The following is a 25,736-nucleotide window of genomic DNA, read 5'->3' as shown; positions in this document are numbered from 1 at the left end:
GACATATAGTAATAGATGGGGATCAGCTCAAAATACAGTTCATTTCAACATAGTGACAGCGTGAGCAGTGTTTACTGAGAATCACTGATTTATTACATGTTATTGATAATTTTTACAATGGTTGGGACTGGGCTGTTCTTATAGCGATCAGTTCGTGCACGTATGGGCTGGATGCGGTTGTGGTGTCGAACAGCAATTCTCGGACAGGGGATCTCAGGTGGTGTAGTAGGGGATGGTGTGAGGTTGGTGGCTTCCTGATGCCGTGGTGATGGTCAGTGAGAGTCAGAGGGTCAGTGTGGCGCTTCTTGATATGTGGAGTAGGAAGGGAGAGAATAATCTTGCATGCCCTCTTTTGCTTTCTAGGTGTGTGAGTGTGTGTGTGTGTGTGTGTGTGTGAGTGTGTGAAATGTGTGAAAAAGAGATTATATTGTGTGGGGTGCTTTGGGTTGTATAAACAGCTCAACAGGCGGCGAAGGTTATAAATCGTGTTTTGATTTAGTGCACACGCAAGGAAAGGTCACGCACGGGTACAGTACATACAAGCGTTATTCACACACACACACACACACACACACACACACACACACACACATGTACTGTATATGCACACTTGTTCAAACATATATACACATTGATAAACATACGTACCTACACGCATACACACATTCACGAATACACATACATGCACACACACACATCCATACGCATACATATAAACGTGTATGTGTTTGTGTGTTTGAGCGTTAATACACAACATAAGGAGAAAAAATAATTAACTCATGTTGTGGTGTTAGTGGTAAAGAAGGAAGATGAATGAGGTGAAGCAACACCATCTGTCTCTCTTAACTTGTGAGGCGCCTGAACTTGACCCTAACTCAGGAGCAGAGGGGCGGAAACCCATCCCTAAAAATAAGTTAGAGGAATATTGAATCCCCTATGTCGAGGGTTTATGGGCTTAGAGTGAGCGAAAATGAAAGGAAATCTGTGAGGGCATAGTGTGTTAGGGTGTTCCTCCAACGATCACTTGTGGGAAATATGTTGAGATTAATGAAACGCCCGAGACAGTGAAATGTAAATATTTACCGACCGTAATCAAATCTACCCTGCGTGTAATTTACACTTTAATTATTTATTTACTCATTTATTCACAGAATTCTCTTAGATATAGATGAAGGAATTTTAGTTCTGATTTACACGTCTTTGGTTTATATATATATATATATATATATATATATATATATATATATATATATATATATATATATATATATATATATATATGTGTGTGTGTGTGTGTGTGTGTGTGTGTGTGTGTGTCAAGTGTTGTAATATTCACGAGATTTATTGTGTTATCACTTAGATGGGATTGGTCAATAGGCCACTTAACTCCGCCCCTCTATCTGGCAACCAACGAATAGGGAAGCGGCATTTTTAACTTTCCTGCTCGCTACAGCTTTAAGGTAAATTTAACTGAAATAAAAGTTGATATGCAGCCCACCTCTCCGAGTTCATTATCTTGCCTATTTAATTAAGAAAATGAGTCTTTCCAGACATGGCGGGTAAAATTAATTAGGCAAGTTTCATCTTTTACCTTATCTTTTACCCACTTTTTTACACTTGACTTAATATTAGTTTTCGACGCCCCGAAAGAATGCGTATGCGTGTGTGTGTGTGTGTTTGTTGTGTGCGTGTTTTACCTCTAAGTACTAAACGAAGATATATTGTTGTTTCCTCTTAAGCGTAAAATTCATTAATATCAATTAGTGGAGGACGTAAGAGAGCTCAGACAAATTATTTTCTCGACATAAAAGACTTGCTCGTTTAATCTGAATTTATAACAGTAGAATCTCACACAGATTATGACGTCATTATATTTCTTGGTAGTCAATTTACGATCTAAGCTTAAGGGAGGCAGTTAAATACCTGTTCACATCTCCAGCTTAAGAGAAAAGCTTGACGTGAGGAAGTTTGAGAATTAATAGTCTTATTTTACGTTCACTAACCTTTTGTAGTGAGATAAATTACTAGACTGTTTGTGATGTGGTGAAGTAGTTAGTTTAAGTTGTTAGCTCATCAGAGGGCTAGTTACTGTTAAATTATTATTATTATTATTATTATTATTATTATTATTATTATTATTATTATTATTATTATAGTAGTTTTCATATTTACACAGTTCATTGATAAATACAGGTATACGTAAAGTACATTTTATATAGCTGTATAATACTACTTCCGGTGTGGTAATGTATAACATGAAGTCTTTACCTGGATGTTAAGGTATTAAGGGACGCCTGTACTCACCTGTAAGCCATCGATGACGGTGCGACAGTCGTCCTGCGGCACCTTGCTGCTGACGTCGACCACCAGCCCCTCGTAGCCCCCGTCCACCAGGGTCAGACGGGTGCTCCCCTCCCAGGTGCTCTCCGTCGATGACTTCTCCGTCTTGGTCCGTTTCCTTCGGTCCGTGAGATCTTCCTCCTCTTCCCCGGAGACCATGGACTCATCTTGCTCGGAGACAGTTTTTGCGGGGGAATTATGGGTAGTCCGGACTGTCTCCATCCACTTGGCGCTGCGGAAATTCCCGTTGTAAGGGTTCTTGATGTCGCTCCTCCACCCTGACGTCTGACTCGGGATGGTGCGGACGCTCGACTCGATCCTGAGCTGCGGCGGCTGGTCGTTGAGGTCGCCGTACCAGTGATCGTCACGCTTGTTGTGGTGGTGGTAGTTTGAAGTTCCGTGAGTCTCCGACGACGATACCACCTTGGAGGGGGCGGAGGAAGATGAGGAGGTAGAGGAGGAGGAAAAGGAAGAGGAGGAGGAGGAGGAGGAAGAGGCTGATGATGAGGGGCTCTGAGCTTCTACCTGAAGCGTCATGACGGTCAGGATGAGTGCCAAGGGAACCATCACTAGTGCCACGAAGGAGAAAGTAGTGTTCTTGGCACTTCCTTTCGACGTGGTGGTAACAGAGAAGGAAGATGAACACCTATTGGCGGTACTTCCCTTCGACATCGTAGCAACAGAAGAGGGAAGAGAGTAACTGTCGCTTTCCCTAGTAGTAGTAATAGTGGAGGCGGCTGCGGCGGTAGCGGTCAGACGCGCGGAAGATAAAAACAAATGATACTTGTCTAGCTTAGGGTCCTTCATTTTTCCTCAGATCAAGTCAGTGTGTGGAGATAGACGACCCTGGGAGCGTGAGAGATCGTTTGTTTAGATCTTGTGTGATCTGGTCTCGGACGATGGGAAGAAAGTTGATCCTCTGAGGTAAAGCCAATTTATCTACTGGCTAGTCTTACCTTTTCTCTCTCTTTTCTCTCTTTATCTCTTTATCTCGTGGATGGTTTCAGACGTCTCCACAAGTCGTAATCACCGTGTAGCCATGAGCGTCATCCCTCCATAACTCGTCAACCTGGGAACCAAGAAAAAAGGACCAAAAATTAGTATTAATTAACATCAATAAAAGTCAAATTGTGGTGACGTTAAGCACTACCACCACAACAACCCCTGTAGTAATTCTATCCTAAATTGGGGAGTATACCTGAGGGGGAGGGGAAGGGGGGAGATAGGGAGAAAAATAACACAATGGGGAGAATTAATTAGATGTGATGTACAGTAGCGTCGTTTAATGTACTAATCTGGGACTTTGGTGAATTTATACTTCTTTATATGGACGCAACGAAGGTGAAAATCTGTGGTTCATCAACATCATACTGGTGCTGGATTGTGTCAGGGGAAGGAGAGGGGTGCTTGGAGGGGGCATGAAAGGGGAGAGGGATGCTTGGAGGGGAGATGAAAGGGGAGGGGATGCTTGGAGGGTGGGGAGAGAAGATGAAAGGGGGTGTTATAAGGAGAGGGAGTTAAAGGGGAAGATATGCTAGGAGTGGGAATGAAGGGGGAAGAGGGGGAAGGGAATGCTTGAAGGGGGGGAGATATATTTATTTTTTTAATTCTCAGTTATTCCTTCTGGTCTTTCTCTCAGTCTTTATTTCATTCTATCTTATTATTATTTAATTCTCTCGTTTCTCTTCCTATTCTTGTTTAATCTCATTTACTCCTCCTCTTCTCTCTTCCTTGTCTTTATTCCATTCTCATTATTCTTTCATTCGCTTGCTTCTCTTCCCATTCTCCTTGAAACTCCTACTAATTCCTTCTTTTTCTCTCTTACTTAACTTTCTTACATTATCTCTTATCCTTCTTTCATTCGCTCGCTTCAGGCAAGAGGAGGGAAAGAGGAAAGAGGGACTTCAATAAACTCTTTCATGAACCTCGGTCAATATTCACAAAGAGAGGCGAGAAAAATTCCTAGACCGGGAAAAATAAGACGTGAAAATAAGATCTGAAAATACAAGACGTGTTAAAAAAGACTTGGGGAAAAAAGACTTGAGAAAAAGATTTGAGAAAAAAGACTTGAGAAAAAGACGGGAAATTAAAGCTTGAGAAAAAGGCTTTGGAAATTAAAGCTTGAGAAAATAAGACTTGAGAAGATAAGACAAAAATGATTTGAGCTGAAATAAAACTGTCAAATAAGACTTTGGATAATAACACTTGGGGAAATAAGACCAAAATCAAGATCCATGGACCAAAAATAAATAAAATAAAAAAAATAAAGAACAAAAAGTAAGACCAAATACCGAAGACCTAATTAAAAAAAGACCCCAAAATTATAATGAAAATAGACTAAAACTATAAAAAAAAAAGCCGTACAAAAAATCCAATCATCGTGAGTTACATAAAAGCCAATTCGAATTTTGTTAAATAGTGACACAAAAAGATTCACCTTTGCAGTAGCTCTCATTTTCTGACCTTGACCTTCCTTCAAGGGTCAGAGGTCAACTGATGCCTCCTTGTGTCAGGTGTGAGAGAAAAAAAATTGCAAACGAGACAATTTAAGTGAATGGAAATTAACCATGTGATGTATAATGTTTTAATCCTTTGGTGTGTAATGGTTTAACCTTTTAATGGATGAAGACTTAACCTTTTGGTGTATAATGGTTTAACACTTTGATGGGAAATGGCTTAACACTCCATCCAACCATCCATCTATCTATCTATTTTCCTAACTCTCTCTCTCTCTCTCTCTCTCTCTCTCTCTCTCTCTCTCTCTCACAGTACAGCTGAGTGACGGGTCATTCACAGTTCAATAATTATTTACTTACGGTTCAATAATATAATACCACAAGTTAAAGTAATTTTCAGTCGTATTTAATTGGTTGGTCGTCGGTAGTTTGGTGATATATCAGTGACAGTACAGTGAGTTAACGACAGCCGCCCAGAAACATGACAGTGACGTGACAATAAAGGTTCCATAAGATGACAATAATATGATAGTAGTGTAATAATAATGATGATAATAATAACAAAAAATAATAATAATAAAGGCTAATTATTATTATTATTATTATTATTATTATTATTATTATTATTATTATTATTATTATTATTATTATTATTATTATTATTATTATTAAAGTTAACATAAAAAAATCAGTATAAAACAAGTTTTCAGATTAATCTTTACATAGAGTCCCACTTAAATTTTAAACAATTAAAAATTGTATTTCAAATTTCAAATCCAATTAGTTTTTTTATACACCAAAAATTAATGTTTTTTTATTAACGACAGAAGCTCCCAGGTAATTAAAAACTTTTCACTTTATTCAGATTTATTCATCTTATATAATTATTATGTTAGTCCTGTTACATGTGTATATGTGTATGTGTATATGTTATAGTATTTGGCGTCACTTATTTTAGAGAGAACGAATAAGAATCACAGCGCTGAAAATGGTTAGTGTAGGTTTGTCAGTAAGTTACTCTTCGGGGTTCTGGCCAGCTGTACTGATCCTTGTTGAGAGATGGAAGTATCCACCATCGCTTGTGTTACTGTTTATAGAATTTGGGTTTAAATATCAATAAAGTTTATATATAATTAGAATAATGAAAGAAGAACTGCTGCCTCATTCATGATTGTTGTTTCAGGCTGGATGGTCCCTGGCCCAAGACATGACGGATGATGCCAAGGCTTCCTCTACCACCAGGGCAAGGTAAGTACTACATCTGTTGCTCTTATTATGACGCAATGGACAAGTATCTCTATAAATTTTTGGTGTTAACTAAAAACATTGCTAGTATCATGGTTGTTCCTGTTTCTTGAAGAGTATAATTGTTGATAAAGGTTAAGGAGACTGTCGCAACCTTATTTATTTTTTGCGGAGGGGGCGGGAGAGAATCTTTTGGAATACTTTTTGTAATGCATACTGTACATGCTTATCTAATAGGAGATAAAGAAAAAATGTAGGAATATGAAATATATATAGTTTTCCTTCAAAACTTTATGATCTTGTAATCAAAACTCCCTCAGGAAGGCTGAAGTTCTAAACCTCTAATGGTGACAGACAACATGAGCCCACTAAACCAAATTTAATGATCTTTTATATCTAGTAATTGGCCATAACCCCACAAACTGTTGCTGTTTTGTTAGGACACTTCTCAAGGTAATACTACAGTCATTATCTAATCCTCTCCCACCTAATAAATTTTTATACTTAAAAAAAATACATCACTGAGACCCTCCTATTTATAACCCAGTATAGGTGGCGACTTTCTCTTTAACCTTTGTAATGTGGGGATGGAAGGTTAATCTGATTTGTTTTCTTCAGGTAAGTGAAAGTTAACAGCTCATCGAGAAACCGTAACACACCGCAACACATCACACTGCAGGTATGTCAAAGTTAGTTTCATATGCCAGTCATTGTTGTTTTTTTGTACTTGCTCGGGGGTCTAACGTCTCCGTTTACTGAGTAAGTCGCCGTTACCCCCGTGTTGACGATCGGAATCACGTTTGCTATATAAAGTCACCAGGAAATTTTCTTAATCCAGTGACTTGAGTAGATCATCAAGACCATTAACTCAATCAACTTCCGGGACATTGAATTCATTTGCCATTCCAGCAACTTTGAACTCGCATGTTTTCCAGTGTTTCTTGTGATTACCAAAGATCGTGTCCAGAATGTATCACAATATGCAAAAGTCATTATTCATTTCACTTTTCCCGATATGGGACTGAATCTGAATAAAATCAGACCATGGTGATTCTTCCCGGAACGAGGAGGGCGTCTCTTAGTTATGTTTCTTCTTTTAAGACATCCCTCCAGTTTGTTGTGGTCTTCCCCTCTCATGTACTTGTAGTTATTTGAAGAAAACACAATATTCCTACTTGAATGTCGTGTTTTGCTTTTCAAATAGAATATATGTTGGTAAAATATGGTGCTTCCTGGCAGACACGAATTGTTCCACAGCGTTGTCCTGTTCACCATTGGCTCTTCAGTCTCCAGGGCCACTTCCAAAGAAGGATTCTTATAGTGAGGCTTTTTACTGGAATTTGGAAGCATATGGCGGCATCCTCTTGAATCTGTCGATTTTGTTCTCCGCCTATGTGCAGAAAACATATACACTTGCTGGTGGAAAATTATAGTTATCACTCCTGGGATGTTTACATTAAAGAAGTCTCTGGGTAGAGCAAGTCTCTTGAAGTTTTTGGTTCACCTTCGGGGCACCCATAGTTCACCCAGCTGTGATTGAATACCTGACTTTACAGTTGGGTAAAGTGAAGATAGTCGAGTGTAGTACTGGCCAACCTGCACCTTTGTGTACCCAATACAGCGTTAGTTTAAAGTGTGCCGTATACCTACTGGACGTTAAGATCCTTCAGACCTACGGGATTCATTTTCATAGACTGTGGCGTCGAGATGGCAAGTAAGATGTATTTTTGCTCAGTCATTTTCTATGCATTTTCTTTGATCATTGTCCGGATGAAATGTACTGTAAGCTTATTTCTGTGACAATACTATGCTCGGTTATTATATAGGTTATATATGTTTACGTCCCCGTGACCCATGTTTACTGTTAAACAAGATTAAGTTTAATGATAAGGCGCCATGTCTTAATGAATACTTACGTGACCAAGCAGAGGTAAAATGTGTAAATGTGGTTTTAAAATAGTCATTAATAGTCTAAAATAACATAATAATTTGCAACTACCATATCTCTAAAACTCAATGTGGGTTCCCGGCCGAATTGTGTAAAGCTATTTAGTAAGGTCGAGTAAAATTAATGACGATATTTTAGTAATTTCGTACAATTCTTAAATATTTTAGTTATTTCGTAAAGTCCCCGAGTGAAACAGTAATTACATGAAATTACTGAAATTATTATTGATATCAGGAAATTACAGGTTTCACAATCTTGCTGTAACATATAGTTCTTTATTATATACCATATATTTATTTTTCTTTTATTAATGGGGGGGATGTAAAATTAATATCTGTCAGTCTCTCTCTCTCTCTCTTAATTGTACCGACCTATTAACCTATATACATGTATGCATAAGGTACTCAAATATTCAGTAGGGTTGATATATAAAACAATTGTATCTCAGTACCGCAAAGTTAGAGCTTGGCTGTGCTGTAATTCCTAAGTCGCATATGCAATTGAATACACAAACACGCACACACACACACACTCATACAGTACATGTATTGTTGCACGTATTGTGGTATTTGTATTACACCTTTATATGTACACCTATACACAAACATTTATACATACACTCACAAACACACACTCACACACATGCACAGACATACGCTCGCATATATACACACACACACACACATACGGACACAGTGACACACACACTCAAATTACATTCCCGACCCCTCTATATTTTCTAAACATTCTTTTTCACCCTCTCACTCCCCTCTCCCCTCTCACCCCTCCCTCTTTCGTCCCTCTCCCCTCTCACTCCTCTTCGTTTTCACCCCTCTTCCATTTACTCTCCCCTGCATGTGTCTCCTACTCTTCTTCTCACCCCCTTCTCTCTCTCCCTTTCTTTTGCTTTCCCTTCTTCCCTCATTCTCTTCCCATTTCCTTCTCACCATTCCTCTTCCTCTTCTTCTTTATCTCTTTCCCTCCTTCCATTCCTCTTTCCCCCCATCCTCCTTTCTCTCTTCCCCTCATTCCCTTCCTCTTTCCCCACCCTTTCTCTCTCTTTCACTCCTTCCCTTCCTCTTTCCCTCCCTTACTCTCTTCCTCTCTTTCCTTCTTTCTTTACCTCTCCCCCCCCCCTCCTCCCCCCTTTCTCTTTGGTGTTCTCTCCGCTCCTAATCGCTTCTCAACTCTGCATTTTTGGAAGACCTTCAAAAAATATTGTCTCATCTTGGAAGAGTCAAAACGCGAGACACATGCTTAACAGGTCTGCTTAATGGGCGTCTCTGCTAAGTCAAGCCATAAAGGTGCCAGGGAGGAGGAGGGGGAAGAGGGGTAAGAGGTGGAAAATAAGAGGGGGGGGAGATGTGGAGGAAGAGCAAGAGGAAGATGGGTAAGGGGAGGAAGAAAAGGAGGGAGGTTCTATCGGTTAATCAGTCAGTCAGTTTTAGTAAATCAGTCAATCAGTCATTCAGTCAACCCGAGAGAGAGAGAGAGAGAGAGAGAGAGAGAGAGAGAGAGAGAGAGAGAGAGAGAGAGAGAGAGAGAGTGAAAGTATAAAAGAATGATTAATGATAAGGAGACAGCAGAAAGGAGGATTGATGAGGGAAAGGATGTGAGACAGTGATGTATTGAAGAGGAGGAGGAATAGGAGGAGGAGGAGGAGCAAACGAGGAAGATGTAGACGCATGGATTATGATAAAGAAGAATAAGATGAAATAAAGAAGAGTGATGATAGACGTGGAGAAAAAAGGCGAGGAGAAGGAAAACAGGGGGATACGAACCAGTGATCTTTAGAACGGGTGGCGAGAGCTTTGTCTACTCGGCCACCGTAATAGGTTGAGATAAATGTTGATAAAATGATTAATATTTTAGTGTTATTTCTAGTATTAAAAAAAAATATTTACTTGGTTATAGATACAGTTAATACAAGTGTAATAATCCTGATGCTTTAGTAATATATTTAGTAATTAAGCTTTGATATATAAACTATTAAGACCATAGATCCAATAACACGTGGGATCCATCAGCAGAAAGAGTGGAGCCCACATAACCAGCAGCAGCCTTCACACGAGTCTCCCCTCCCAAGGTATAAAAATTTGGTGTACCTCAAAGAAAACGAGTAACACAACACTGAGCTTCCTCCCCCACCACCATCACCACTATCACAACACCACAATCACAACACCACAACATTACCACCACCTCATCACCACCACACCACCTCACCTCCTCACCTCCTCACCACCTCACCTCCTCACCACCACCACCGCAACACCTCATCACCACTTCACCACCTCACCACCACACCACCTCACCTCCTCACCATCGCCACCTTACCACCGCAACACCTCATCACCTCCCTCACCATCTCACCACCTCACCTCCACCTTACCACACCACCTCACCTCCTCACCACTACCTCACCACCACACCACCCCTTCACCACCACCACCACCTCCTCCACCTCACCACCTCACCACCACACCACCTCACCTCCTCACCACCACCTTACCACCACACCTCCTCACCACCACCTCACCACCTCACCACCACCTTAGCACCGCAACACCACCTCTATAATGATAATTAGATAAGACAATTAACCAGAACGTGCTGACCCTGGCTTGAATCCTGTGGGAGCTTTCTATGTCAGGGTTATGAGTGTGTGGGGTGATGGAGGGAGGGAGGGAAGGAAGGACGGAGGGAGGGAAGGAAGGACGGAGGGAAGGATTAAGGAGGGAGGGAGGATAATAATTGTGAGGCAGAGGTTATGGATGGGGTACTGTGAGGGATGGATATGAGAGAGGGGGAGGGGGAAATTTTGTGAGAGAGGGGGAGGGGTAGAGGGACGTTTGAAAGAGAGGGAGAAAGGTAGGAGAGAAGTGTGAGAGGGGGAGGGAGAGGGATATGAGAGAAGAGAAGGGGGAGGGGGGATAAAAGAAAGAGTGGGTTTGGAGTGAGGTTTATGAAGCAGGGTTGTGAGTGGGAGTTAGGAAGAGGGAATATAAATGAGAATATTTGTGAGAGAGAATGAAGGAAAATAAATATATAATATAAATACATCCAGAATTAAATAGATTATAATATACAAAAACATAACGTATTCTAATATGGTAAAATTATAGGAGTTTTAAAACCATAAGATTATATCATATTAAAAGTATTATAATAACATAAATCTACCTTGTGAGAATTTAATGACCCAGAACAAATTATATAATGAGATATAATTACAATTTAGCTGAGATAATAACAATTAGAATAGACCATAAAACTGTAAAATGATATAATACAAACAAGAATTATTAGTAAACCATTTAAATAAAACAAGTAGATAACGTCACATTATTTAGACTATGTAAAACGGTGTGATCCTTAATACTCCAATTTTATTTAAGAGAGCGACATAACATTTTAGTTGAATCGTAGTGATAATGATATTAATTGGGTTGTTTATCGTGCTGTAATGATATAACCACGAGAACTATCAGATGAAATAATCATATCATGTCTGTAGCCTAGATTTCAGGAGAGCGCAGCGAGGTAAAACGGAGTGGTCCTAATTAGTAACACTCCGAATCCTCGTTTACAAGCCGAATATAAGATAGAATTATAACCTTTTCTATTATACAAACATCCATAGAATAAAAAACATATAATTATGGTTTACTATAATAATAAAATTTAACTGCTAAAATAGTTAATAAAACATCAATATAATAAATGGTGTGGTATTAATCTTCTCATCTTCATCATCATCATCATCATCTTACAGTCCACAATCCGTAGAGCCGAGTAAAGCGGAGTGATCCTTATTAGGAACACTCCGAGTCCTCGTTTACAAGAGGTATCGCCAAATAAGGCCTTACGTTACATGGGAAGAAAATGAATTCAATTATGATTTTTCCTTCGTGCGATTGCTCGTGATAATGAGGGCGTAAATTACTTGTTTTGGGTGTGACGGGCAGGACTTAGATGGGTGTGTTTGGGTGTGACGGGCGGGTTTAGATGGGTGTGTGTGGCTGTGACGTGTGTTTGGGTGATGTTAAGTGGGTGTGTTTGGGTGTTGTGAGTGGGTGTGTTTGGGTGTTGTGAGGTGGGTGTGTTTGCGTGTGACATTTTTTTTTTTAATATGTCTGAAAAAGTTGAAAGAGAGAGAGAGAGAGAGATTGTCTAATTGACTATTCTTACCAAATATCTTTCAGTGTTGTTTTAATTTTTTTTTAATTTTGGTGTTTGGTAAAATTAATTTGTGTGATATATAACAATGAATTATTTCCAGTATTTTCTTGGGTGTTATTTGAGTATTGAGTTAGGAACGCTTGAAATATTGATCAGCTTAATAAACGAACCATAATACTTAAAAACATGAAAGAGTTAGTCAGTGTTATTCAGAACTATTCAGTTATTCACAGTTATTCAATTATTCAGGGAAGTTATTCACAATTCACATCGTGTATATTTAGAATATTGGAAACATTTCACCCCGCCTTTACAAGTATTCGCTACCGATATATGAGGCTTTTTCCTGCGCTTTCATCTCTATCTTGGTAAGCGATATACTGAACCTGTACTGGCCCTGAAGGATGGGATTTATGCCATATTTTGAGTGTGTGTGTGTGTGTGTGTGTGTGTGTGTGTGTGTGTGTGTGTGTGTGTGTGTGTGTGTTTATATAGATATGAGTGGCGATCTGTGGCATAATGGTCAGCATGCTCGCCTCACAAGCGAGCGGACTTGGGTACGATCCCCGGGCAGGGTGAAACTATGGGCAAGTTTCTTTACGCCATTTGCCTCTGTCTACCCAACAGTAATTGGGGACCTGGATGTTAATCTGTTTGCGGATCGTGTTCCGGGGTAATGGTTAGCCAGTGCAGTTGGCGAGTTGTCCGGTCTTATTGGACTATTCCTTGACACTGGGTCATGCAGATCGTTAATTCAGGGTGTGGTTGTTGTGTTGGCGACAGCTTCTACACCTTAAACAAATTCACGCCTAGGTGGCCAACATTATATTATTATTATTATTATTATTATTATTATTATTATTATTATTATTATTATTATTATTATTATTATTATTATTATTATTATTATTATTATTATTATTATTATTATTATTATTATTATTATTTTATTATCATTATTATTATTATTATTATTATTATTATTATTATTATTATTATTATTATTATTATTATTATTATTATATAGATATGTGTTTGATCAAATAATTTATATATACTTTTTTATCATTACTGTCAACTGTTTCTCGTAATAGTGGAGCACAAGTAGACTCACCATCAAGATTTGCTGTCATTGGGTGTGTCAGTGTGTCAGTCTTACAGGTGTGATATCAATCTTAATTAACACGAAATATGGAACCACAGTAACACCTTTCCGTCCTTTAATTACAAAACACACCTGTATCTCGAATGATTAATAATTCGTCTTCATTGTAGTAAGAGAGTGGTTGAATTATCTTCTTTTCGTTGAGATAAATAAATTATAATTGTAGTTTCTAGTGGTACTGGTGGTGGTTGTGGTGGGGAATGTTTGTGGTGTGAGAAAGAAAAAGAGAGAGAGTGTGTGTCTGGGTGTGTGTGTGTGTGTCTGCGTGTGTGTGTGTCTGTGTGGGTGTCTGTGTGTGTGTGTGTTTGTGATAAGAAGTTCATGACACGAGCTGTTTTGAGGAGCGCACCCAGATGTGTATCTCTGAGGGAGGAAGAGAAGGAGGAAGGGAGATAAAGAAGGAGGGGTGGAGGGAGTGAAGGAAGGAGTTCCGCTATCTGGCCCTTTCCTTCTCGCCAGCCTTCCGTAACCTGCCTCCTTGTCTCTCACTATCTCCCCCTCTCTCTCCCTACCTCTTCACCTTTCCTCCTTACAATCTATACTTTCCGCTCTCTCTCTCTCTCTCTCCCCGGCCTCCCCTCCCCTCCCCTCCCCTCCCTCCCCCTCCTCAACCTTCCTTCTCGTGCTGACATGGGTGTGTCTCTTGCTTCTCTACTTACTGATAAGAGAAGCCACACACACACACACACACACACTGCCAACACTCCCGCCTCGCCCACACGCCACCTCACGCCTCCAGTGGTGTTATACGAATATGTCGCTGTGTCGTGAGGTATAATATGGTGTCACTGCTAGAGATAGTGTTTTTTAATATATACGCACATAGACATACATACATATGTGTGTGTGTGTGTGTGTGTGTTGTGCCAGTTGCCAATGAGGGTAATAAGAACTATTAACCATCAAATTTAAGGCGCCTCATTACCTCAGAGAGAGAGAGAGAGAGAGAGAATATCTGCAGACACAAAATATATAACAACATTATTATTTCCAGCACAACCACCATATAAGGAATCAAACCCAATATAAAAACTATATAAAAATATATCAAAACTACAAAAAAAATTTATGTATAGTTTTTTTTTTGTTCAATATATCCGACCGTATAAAGGATCTAGCCAATATACTACACTGAACTGAGCCATTCTGCTTTACTTATGCCTCATTATCCCACATTACCTCTCCTCCTAAATGAGACTCGTGTGCGTGGTTTACCCTGTCTCTCTCTCTCTCTCTCTCTCTCTCTCTCTCTCTCTCTCTCTCTCTCTCTCTCTCTCTCTCTCTCTCTCTCTCTCTCTCTCTCTCTCTCTCTCTCTCTCTCTCTCTCTCTCTCTCTCTCTCTCTCTTCAGTTTACAACAAGCTTTTAGTTTCCTTAATTAGTTAGATGCTCTATTTTTTTTTCAAGGATATACTAAGTCGATTTTTTTATGCTTTTGTTGTCCCATTAAAAAATGACGATTAAAGGTTTAAATAAATTAGGTGGTGTTTAAATTCTTTGGGTATTATTATTATTATTATTATTATTATTATTATTATTATTATTATTATTATTATTATTATTATTATTATTATTATTATTATTATTATTATTATTATTATTATTATTATTATTTTTATTATTACTTTCTTTGCTTTTGTTCTTGGGGAAAAAATAGTGGTTAAATCAAAAGAAATTAGGGATATCTTTTTTTTATCTTCAGAAATAATGGCGTGTTATTTTTATACCCCTTAAAGATAAAGGTTATAATGGGTGTCGTTCTTTCCCTTTGATATAATGGTCTTTCCTCCTTATTATTACCATTTAATTATTTTCTACAAACTAATGGTTGATGTTTTTAAAATACCTTGGTTACTCTTTCATTGATGTCACCTCACCTAAAATGGCAGATCCCTAATTATTCCCTCCCTAAAATTATACATCCCTAAAATTACCATCATCTATAAAGTAATATCCTTAATTATTACTCTGCCTAAAATTAGAGTCTTCCAAATATATCTCACCAAAACTAATTAGTCTCCCATTAACCCACATCCCTAAAACAGTACCCTAAATTACCCCTCATCCCTAAAATAAAACCCCTATAATAACACTTCATCCCTACCTAAAATCCTCCCTAAAATTGTTATCCGTAAATTACCTTCTTCTTAAAATACCTAAAATAACACCTTACTAATAAAACGTCATTCTTTACCTAAAATCCTCCCTTAAATATTATCCTTAATTTATCTCCTCCCTAAAATAGTAGTCCTTCCCTCCTCCCTCCCACACAGACACACCTCAAAAAATTGAAAATAGGACGCCGCTGTAGGTCGCTGTAATTGGATCTGTAATGAAATGAAAAGAACGAACGGGAATTAATTTTTAAATTCATTAATGGCATTATCCGACCTGATGGATTAACACGGTGAACCAATGAAGTTAATTAGCCCACCAGGTATGTCCAAAATGTTGTTTAGAGACCCAGGGAGAGAGAGAGAGAGAGAGAGACGGGGGGGCAGTGGAACTAATCCTCAAATATTATTGGGGTAAAAATAATCCCAAAGTGTGTGTCATGGGTGAAATGAGTTACCTCCCCCCCCCCTGAGTTCTATTAGCCAGTTCCCTCTACCCCTATCCTTCCCCCCCCCTCCTCCTCAAGGTCTACTAATGTAGGATTGAGGCCTATTACGGACAGGGGCCTAAGAGAACTGACGACTAGTGGCGTTGAAACCTATGATAGATGAGACCTATTTGGGACTGAGGCCAGTTAGAGTTGGAACCTATTAGGATTTAGGGTAGTAAAGAATCATACCTAATCACACGTTAACCACTGATTTATAATTAACATCCAAGTCACCCAATCACATATAATTATATTCAATTACATCCAATCAAACAGTCAATGCATAATTACCCCAGACTCAATGATATCAATTCGCAACTAGTCGATTGGTAACTACCCAATCACATAGTAATTACCAATACATAATTACCAAACGCACAGTAGCAATTAGCCAATCATCAGCAGGAGGAAACTACCCAATAATGCCTAATCACCATCAATACTTAATTTACGAAACTATCAAATAAGGATACAGTTAATCAGAGAGAGAAGGTCATGGAGGGGGAGTAGTGTGAGTGGGAAGGGAGAGGGGTGAGGGGGAAAGTAGTGGGTGAAGTGAGTGAGAGGGGAGAGGGGTGAAGGGGACAGACGCAAAAGAAGTAAGAGGAGAGAGAGAGAGATGAGGGGGAGAGTAGAGAAATGGTGGGAGGAGGAGGGAGAGGTGAGGGGGGACAGTAACGATAGAAGTGGGAAGGGTAGGAGCGAGAGAGAGGAGTCAGAGGGATAGAGTAAAGACATAGTTAGGAGAGGAATAGAAGGAGAAGGAAGAGGGTTAGGTTAGGTTAGGTTAGGTTAGGTTAGGTTCAGCCAGGCGACGGTACAATTTTGTGAAACTAGTCGAGAAATATATCTGGTTCTCTAGGCTCCAGTGATTACTCCTCGAGAAACTTTGCTGAAACTTATTTTTTTGGTCTATGACTTTTTTTAGGGGGTTGGGGGGTTAATGCTGCTGATTTTCGTATATATATATATATATATATATATATATATATATATATATATATATATATATATATATATATATATATATATATATATATATATTAGATAGATAGATAGATGGATAGAGAGGTAGGTAGATGGATGGATAGATAGATATATATTTATAAATAGGGAGACAGTTAACTACTGTATGTATGTATGTATGTATGTATGTATGTATGTATGTATGCACACACAGAGTGGTGTAATGCGTCTAGTGTGGCCACATTATTAGTGTTAATGTCCAAGCACTGCTTGCTTTCTTTCGCTTTCAGCTGCCGCCGTTGGCTAGTCCCCATGGCGAACAGGGAAGCAACTTGCATAAGTCCTCCCCTGCCAGTACACAGCCTCCTCACCATCAACACTCCTGCTGTGCCTCCTCGTGGTAACACACGGTAACTGGGTGCCTCGTGGGCCCAGACTAGACCAGCAGGGGATCTCAGAGTAGCAATGGGCCCCAGAGGGACGGCACATAGGCTCACTGGCATGTGCACACGTCCTGACGCCTACCAACCACTACCCCGCTACTTTGTGGATTAACCTTGGAGCCCCACATCAGGCAGACATGCTTACAGCGCAGCCATCATCCAGCTCATCATGCTCCTCGTCATCAAAGCCCCTATATCCCCAAAAATACTTTGGCGGTGGACGAGTGGCGACGGGGACAGGCAGAGATGACTGTCGGGAGTCTAGTGACAACTCTGCCTATGGACGGCACACATAAGATGGTCATTTATGCACTGGGATGTAGGCAGCAGTGCAATACGGTCCTGTCTGTGCGACTGAGCAGCCCTTTCGAGGAGCCACTCACCCCACATGGGGAGGGGGCTAGAAAAGGTGACCTAAACATAGGATGCCTAAAGAACCAACTTGACTGGACAACCGCACCCAGCAAGGTCATGTTTATGCACTCGAAAACAATCTTAATCACAGATCAAAACAAAAATAAACTAGACAGCCTTTCGTGGTTTTTACATGGAATGTCATGACCCTTCTAGATACTGGTACAGTCTCGGACCAAAGCAGATACCTTCCGCAAGAAGCATCCTGCGGCCCAGCGCGAACTTTGCAAACTAAAGAACGACTGGTTTGAAAATAAAGCATGTGAAACGCAAAAACGTGCAGATCAACACAAGGTGCGCGAATTTTTCAATCCACTAAAATCTTTTATGGGCCAATCACTCATGGCGCAGCTCCCCTCCACTCATCCGACGATAACTCCCTAATTAAAGACGAAGAAGCCATCCTCCAGCCCTGGAAAGAGCATTACCATTCCCGCTTCAACCGAAACACCGATGTGGATGTTCTCACTACCCAGCAGGTCCCTCAGCATCCAGAGCTGACCCATCTCAGCTATCCTCCATCCATGATTGAGGTAGCTACTGTTATTAGACAGATTAATTATAACAAAGCCTCAGGGCCTGATGGAATCCCAGCCAAGGTGTATAAAGCAGGAGGACCTCTGCTTACCAGCCTTCTGCCCTGGAGAATATATGGGAAAATGAGGAAATCCCCCAAGCTCTTAAAGACACCTCCATCGTTAATAATTATAAGAACAAGGGGGACCAGTCAGACTGCCGGCCCCGTATCGGCCTCTCTAGTCACCTCAGAGCTCACCAACAGTCACATCCTTAATAATTCATATCATTTTCTCGTTGCTGGATGATCGTCATATTCGGTTCCGAGTGACAGCCAAGTGCTATGTATGTATGTGATGTCCTGATGCCCAAATTGTGGAGACGATAAGGAGAGAAACACGTCCTGGGGTGATATAATCTCTGCCGTCATCGGAATAATAAGCAGCCTCTTCTCATATCACTATTGACTAATGTGTCTCACCCGATAGTAATTATTCATGACGATCATAATCAGAGGATTTGGCCAAGTTGCGGCAATTCAGCTCAAGTGGCGGTGGTGGATTGTGAGAGTCAACTTTGTTTTACTGTAAGGTATATCTTGTGTGTTTATTGTTGGTACATACATACATACATACATACATACATACATACATACACACACAATCTAGTTATATTTGCCATATCATTACTATTTTACCTACCTACATCTCACAAATTCTTAATATATTATTCTCCCAGAAAATGAAAAATAATGAGAAAAAAACTAAGACTGATTGATAAGGTTTATTATGGTAAAAAAAAAAGAACGTATTTTTTTTTCTCGTCTATTTTAAAGAACGTAATCCACACCCTCACTACTCATCTACCCCCATGAGTGAGGGATAACGCAGGACAATTCCAACTTTTCCAAATATGTATGATGGAGGTAATTACAATAACGATGGCATTAACGAAGTCATTCACAGCCGGTCATCCGTGCCTATAGTCAAAATAATTATTAAAAGCATAGGTGATGTTTTTTTTTTTTGACTCTGGGTGGTGTCATTCAATGGGTAATTTACTGTAATGTTGGCTAGAGATGATGGGAAAAGTTGAGGTAGTTTATAAGTGCTTAATGTGGTGTGATAAATAAGGTAGCTACAATGAACACAGATTATTTTTTTTTTATAGGTGACGTTTACTAAATGATAACCAAATATGTTAATAACCCTGGGGGAAAAATTAATATTTATGTCACTTTAAAAAAAAATTACTTGAATATGAGGAAAAAACTTTATCATGATGAGTTTTTTTATTTATTTTTTTTCATTTATTTTCTGTCATGTTCATTCGTCTTGTTAATATTTTAAGTATGGTATAATTTTCATCTCTTATTTGGTTTATTTTTAGAGGGAAGAGATGAGAGGGGAAAGGTGAAAGGGAAGAGGGAAGAGGTGAGAGAGGAAAGGTGAGAGGGGAGAGGTGCGGGGGGAGAGGGAAGAGATGAGAGAAAATCTTTTTAGGCTTTTCCTTCGTTATATTCTGTGTGGTTCATTATCCTCAATTCAATTCATGAATGCGTTGAAAATTTTGATATTTTTAGTGTGTAGTGTAAGAAGATTGTCAGACTCAGAAAATGTAGGAATACTGTGTGTGTGTGTGTGTGTGTGTGCGTGTGTGTGTGTGTGTGTGTGTGTGTGTGTGTGTGTGTGTGTGTGTGTGCGTGTGTGTGTGTGTGTGTGTGTGTGTGTGTGTGTGTGGTGTTGGTGGGTGTGTGTGTGTGTGTGTGTGTGTGTGTGTGTGTGTGTGTGTGTGTGTGTGTGTGTGTGTGTGTGTGTGTGTGTGGGTGTTGGTGGTGTGTGTGTGTGGTGTGTGAGTGTTGGTGGTGGTGTGTGTGTGTGTGTGTGTGTGTGTGTGTGTGTGTGGTGTTGAGTGTGTGTGTGTGTGTGTGTGTGTGTGTGTGTGTGGTGTGTGTGTGAGTGTGTGTGTGTGTGTGTGTGTGTGTGTGTGTGAGTGTTGAGTGTGTGTGTGTGTGTGTGTGTGTGTGTGTGTGTGTGTGTGTGAGTGTGTGTGTGTCTGTGTTGTGTGTGAACGTGTAATTGTGAACGCATGCATATAGTCTATTCTTTCGTAAATACCAAAAGCCACATCACTCAACTCAACTCTTCACAAAACAAAACAAAACCCACACTCCCTATATCACTTACATCACCAAACTACAACAAGTTAAAAAAAAGAAACAAAAACGTGTACCCAGACTTTTGTTTATAAACTCTGTGTGTTGAACTAGGTTAGGTACACCTACTACTGGGGGTAAACCCATCACGGGGGGTACACCTGTTACGGAGGTACATCTATCACGGGGGTACTATACACACGTTTATTCCCACAAAGCACCGCGGTGGATTAAATATAAACAACAACAACAATGACAACAAACTATCTTTAAAACATATTGACATAAAATACGTCTCTGAATAAAAAGATAAACCTATTTTTATATTCCGGTTTAAATGGCAATAATAACAATATATACCCAAGTCTAAAAAGATACTAGTTTAAAGGCTTCATAGTTGTCATGAAACAGTTTTTATTGGAAGCTGTGTTTGCATAGGAGATGTGTATAGACCCCCCCCCCCTTACCCTCCCTCCACCCCTGTTTGAACTTCTAAAACATTATTAAACAACAACTAAAAGGTTCACATCAGGGGTTCAAAGTTAACATGACACCTACAATATGTACAACAAGTTACACATTTATTTATTTTATTTATTTTTTTTTTCTGCAGCGACAACACAATAAACACATCGGAATCACATAAACAAAACAAAAAACACAAACTCATGTTAACGCACGCACACACACACACACACACACACACACACACATGGAGGAAGAGGGAGGGAAGGAAGAGAAAAGGAAGAGGAAGAAGAAGAAGAAGGCTTTTTATTTTTTTATAGGTGAGTTACTGAATAAAAATAAAGCCGCCGCTAATTACAGGCTTAAATAAGTCTATCCCAGTCTCCATGAGGACCGCCTGCGACACACACTCTATTAATTATTCATGACCACGGTAATAGGGAGGATTTAGCCAACACGTGACGCTGCACCCCCCACCCACCCACACCCACCCACTCACACCCACCAGGGAATTGAAACTGCGATGGAACTGAAACTGGAGTGAAACTGGGATAAAACTGCAACTGTCTCCTCTTACTTTTCCTTCTCCTGTTTACTTCCTTATTCCCTTTCCTCTCCTTCCTTTCCTATCGTTTTAACTTCTTCCACCCCCCCTTTCTACCCTATCCTTCACCCCACCCCCCACACACTCTATCGTGTACACTGCAGCAAATTGCGTGTTTTGTAATGTAAATGAAACTCAAACGTGGAATACACTTTTCATGAACGTTTCCAGTCCACGCATGGCCGACTACCAAATGATATGCTGATGTTGACATTAAAGTAATTACCTGGATCACACAACGTAGTTTGGTAGAAGGCCTCGGTGTAAAAAGGTGTAAAATATATTAAAAGAGAGGGCAATGTTATGCTAAAGATGAGAGGAATATAAAATTGTTAACGTTTCCAGATTATTATTATTTGTTACGTCGCCAGCACAGTTTTTCTCTGGTCAGGCAATAACATTAGTGATCAGACATCGGATATAAATATTACGTCGGGCTCTACGCACGACTATAGGATTGATATTGTTGTTAAGGTATTTTGAAGAGATAATGAATTGTGACGGGCTTTTTATAGGGGAAGAAAGTGGGGGTTTGGTCGCATGAGCAGCGGGGTGACACACACACACACACACACACACACACACACACACACACACACACACACACACACACACACACACACACAAGTGGACAGAACAGACACCTCCTTCCCTTTACCCTCTTCCCCGGTCAAACACCCTTAACCTCCCACCTCCCCATCATCCTCCTCTCACCCTCACCCACCCGCTCCACCCGTCTCTTTCACTACCTGCCCACCTCCCCACCCGTCTCTTCCTCACACCTCCCCCACCTCCTCTTTCACCACCTCCCACCCCCACTCCCCGCTTTCACCACCTCCCCATTCTCCCACCCCTCACACCTCCCACCTCCTCCCCCTCACCACCTCCCCCACCTCCCCACCTGTCTCTTTCACCACCCTCCCCACCTCTCTCACCACCTCCTCACCTCCCCCCACTCCCCCTCTTTTCACCACCTCACCTCTTCACCCTCCCACACTCATCGTTCATCTCACCACCGGTCCTATTAGCATATTAATTGCCCCCCTTAACAATAGAGGAACAGAGGCTAGGAGGCTATAATGACCTTCTTCAACCTTAAGCCAAAAGGGAGAAAAGAAGTCAAGTCACACAAACAAGTCGGCTCTAATTTTTAACGAACCATTGATGGGAACTTTTTTGGGGGGGATTTTTCTAAGGATGTTAGGGAGAATTGGTTAAGTTTAAGGGAATTTTTGGTTTATGTATTTTTTTTTTATAATTAGTTTATTTTTCTTAGTCATTTGTTCTGTTTATTATAACTACTAAAACACTTAATTCATTCTAACCTCTAATAAAAAATAAATAAATAAAATATATATATGTACCTGAACTGCGTAACGTGCCAAGATGTGCAGAGATGTGTGGATAAGGCTATAGAGTATGGGGACCTGAAAGAGATGTGTGGAGATGTGTGGAGATGGCTATAGAGTATGGGGACCTGAAAGAGATGGCTATAGTGTGTAGGGTCTGAATGTGCTTCGTGTCTCTTCCTCTCCATGTCTCTCTGGGTTGGCTGAAGGGGTATTCGAATCTCCTGAACCGGAAGTGAGTTTGGAGGAGGAGAAAGAGAAGGAGGAAGAAGACCTGAGTAGCAAATTAGGATCGTCATACTTCAGAAATAAGTGTACTGGACTCTGTGTGTGTGTGTGTGTGTGTGTGTGTGTGTGTGTGTGTGTGTGTGTGTGTGTGTGTGTGTGTGTGTGTGTGTACTGTATGACTGGTTCTTTTCTTTATACATACAATACTCATGTTGATAGGTATTTTTCCCCCAATGTATAAAAAAAATATATATATATATGAATATTCGATTGGTAGTGCAGAATAGGAGCTCAAAAAAAAAATATACAAGAATATACGATGTCCTTTGATTCAACGGAGAAATATACACCACTATATACAGCATACCGTTTTTATATTATGGTGGAGAAAAAATCAATGTTTTTTTTGGGGGGGTGGGTGGGGATAGGGAAGCGGTATGTGAGTGGGTTATTATTGGGATGGGTGGATGGTGAGGTGAATAGGATAAGGGTGTGTGTGTGTGTGGTTGGGTGGGTAGGTGGTATAGTAGAGTGACTTGCTGGTGGGATGGGTGTGGTAGAGAGAGTGCCTGGGTGGGTAGGTGGGTGGGTCTGTGTGGGTAGGTGGGTGGGTCTGTGTGGGTAGGTGGGTGGGTCTGTGTGGGTGGGAGGGTGGGAGGGAAGGTTAACTCAAAGCTTTAAATTACAAAACCCAGTTCGATACAATCTCAGGCTCAGAATCAAAGGCGAGTATCTTGGCTTATGGCTCCTCTATGCGCGTCTCGGCAGCCAAATACCTTTAATTACGGCACCGGGGAACTAATTAAGGTATAGAGAATCGGTCATTTGTGAAGGATTGGTTCAGGAATTGGATACTACAGAGAAGTCATTAAGATCATAAATACTGTAGTAATGTTTAATACTTTTTTTCTCTCTCGGTCTAAAAATTCGGATATACTAGATAATTAGAGACTGAGAGAAAATAAATATTGACAAAAAAATTATTATGGAAGAGAGAGAGAGAGAGAGAGAGAGAGAGAGAGAGAGAGAGAGAGAGAGAGAGAGAGAGAGAGAGAGAGAGACATAGGTATTTTGCCCAGAGAACAAAATAATGTGGGTTATTGTCTTAAATATGTGTGTGTGTGTGTGTGTGTGTGTGTTTCTCATTTACGTATATAGTTATCAACATTATTTACTATACACACACACCTTCCTTAACACACACACACTCACCAATATTAACAAGGCAAAGCGACACAGGGGATGAGCCAAGCCAGGCCTCGGAGGAACACGCTTCACCAACACTCAACACACGGCAACTATTCCCAGTCGCTTTTGTTCGTAGTGAAAGAGGAATGTCGCTCATACTACTAATACTCCATGTTAATTACCTGCCCCAGTGAACACCTCTGATAAGTGTCTCTAATTAAAGGTATGTGTGTGTGTGTGTGTGTGTGTGTGTGTGTGTGTGTCATTATTATCGTGATTGATTATGATTATTGTTAAGAGATGTTGATGATGATGATGATGATGATGATGATGATGATGATGATGAGGGTAATGATATGATGGTTATAATTATCAAAATAATAATAATAATAATAATAATAATAATAATAATAATAATAATAATAATAATAATAATAATAATAATAAGAAGAAGAAGAAGAAGAAGAAGAAGAAGAAGCCACATTAACGTAAACTAACTAAAGGTCATTTTCACTTACATTAATGATTCATTAAGTTGTTGACATGATATTATGAGAAAAATAAAACACTGGATTATTACCACTTGTGTATGAGAGAGAGAGAGAGAGTATAATAGTCTAACCAATTAAATCTTTTTAAAAAATACTTGAAAGTATTTTAAAATAAAACACTCTTCAGTTAATACCCAGAAAGAGATTACAATTTATTAAAAAGAACAAAGTGATGAAATATATAAAGCTACATATTGTATATGTCTGTACGCATTTATTTATTAATTTGGAAGGAATTCACAGTGGTATATTGTGTTTAATATAAAAAGAATCATGTTTCGTTTATCGTATTTGACATATGGATGAAGAGAGTGACGTCATCGGGGGATTATTGGGGAGATTCTTCAGTTTATAATCCTTTTGGGGGATTTGTGTGTGTGTGTATGTATGTGTGTGTGTATGTGTGTGTGTGTGTGTGTGTGTGTGTGTGTGTGTGTGTGTGTGTGTGTGTGTGTGTGTGTGTGTATGTGTGTGTGTGTGTGTGTGTGTGTGTGTGTATGTGTGTGTGTGTGTGTGTGTGTGTGTGTGTGTGTGTGTGTATGTGTATGTGTGTGTGTGTGTGTGTGTGTGTGTGTGTGTGTGTGTGTGCTATGATCTTTACTTTTTTGTCTGTTTGTCTGTTTGTCTCTCTTTCTTTCCATCCACTCGCCCGTCCCTTCCTATCCCCCTTCCCTATTCTTCTTACCCTTTTCCTCCACCATCATTATATTAGTCCCTCCCTCATTAACCCCTTCCTCCTTCCATTCCCCCTACCCCTCTCCCCCTCCCTAATTCCCTCTCTAACTTGCACCATCCCATCTACCATCTTCCCATTCCCTCCTTCCTCACTCCCTCTTCCCACTCACTCCATCCCTCCCCCACTCACTCCCTCTCACCTCACACTCTCCCCAGCTCGTGATAATAAACTAGGAATACTG

General features: G+C 40.0%; 1 protein-coding gene across 1 annotated transcript in view; it reads right to left on the bottom strand.

Moving 5' to 3' along the window:
- Positions 1-2,283: 2,283 nt before the first annotated feature.
- The window catches only part of LOC121878498 (uncharacterized protein DDB_G0271670-like), a 79,072-nt gene continuing 55,619 nt past the window's right edge, over positions 2,284-25,736 (bottom strand). Inside the window, exon 2 of the mRNA XM_042384755.1 lies at positions 2,284-3,409. Within this exon, the coding sequence (XP_042240689.1) occupies positions 2,284-3,147 (864 nt within the window). The 5' untranslated portion in view covers positions 3,148-3,409. The remainder of the gene's footprint in view (positions 3,410-25,736) is intronic.

Source organism: Homarus americanus, unplaced genomic scaffold, assembly GCF_018991925.1.
Source record: "Homarus americanus isolate GMGI-L3 unplaced genomic scaffold, GMGI_Hamer_2.0 scaffold41027, whole genome shotgun sequence".
NCBI classification, from domain to species: Eukaryota; Metazoa; Arthropoda; class Malacostraca; order Decapoda; family Nephropidae; genus Homarus; species Homarus americanus.
Note: the sequence above shows the minus strand (reverse complement) of the source record. Positions and strands in the feature narration are given on the sequence as shown.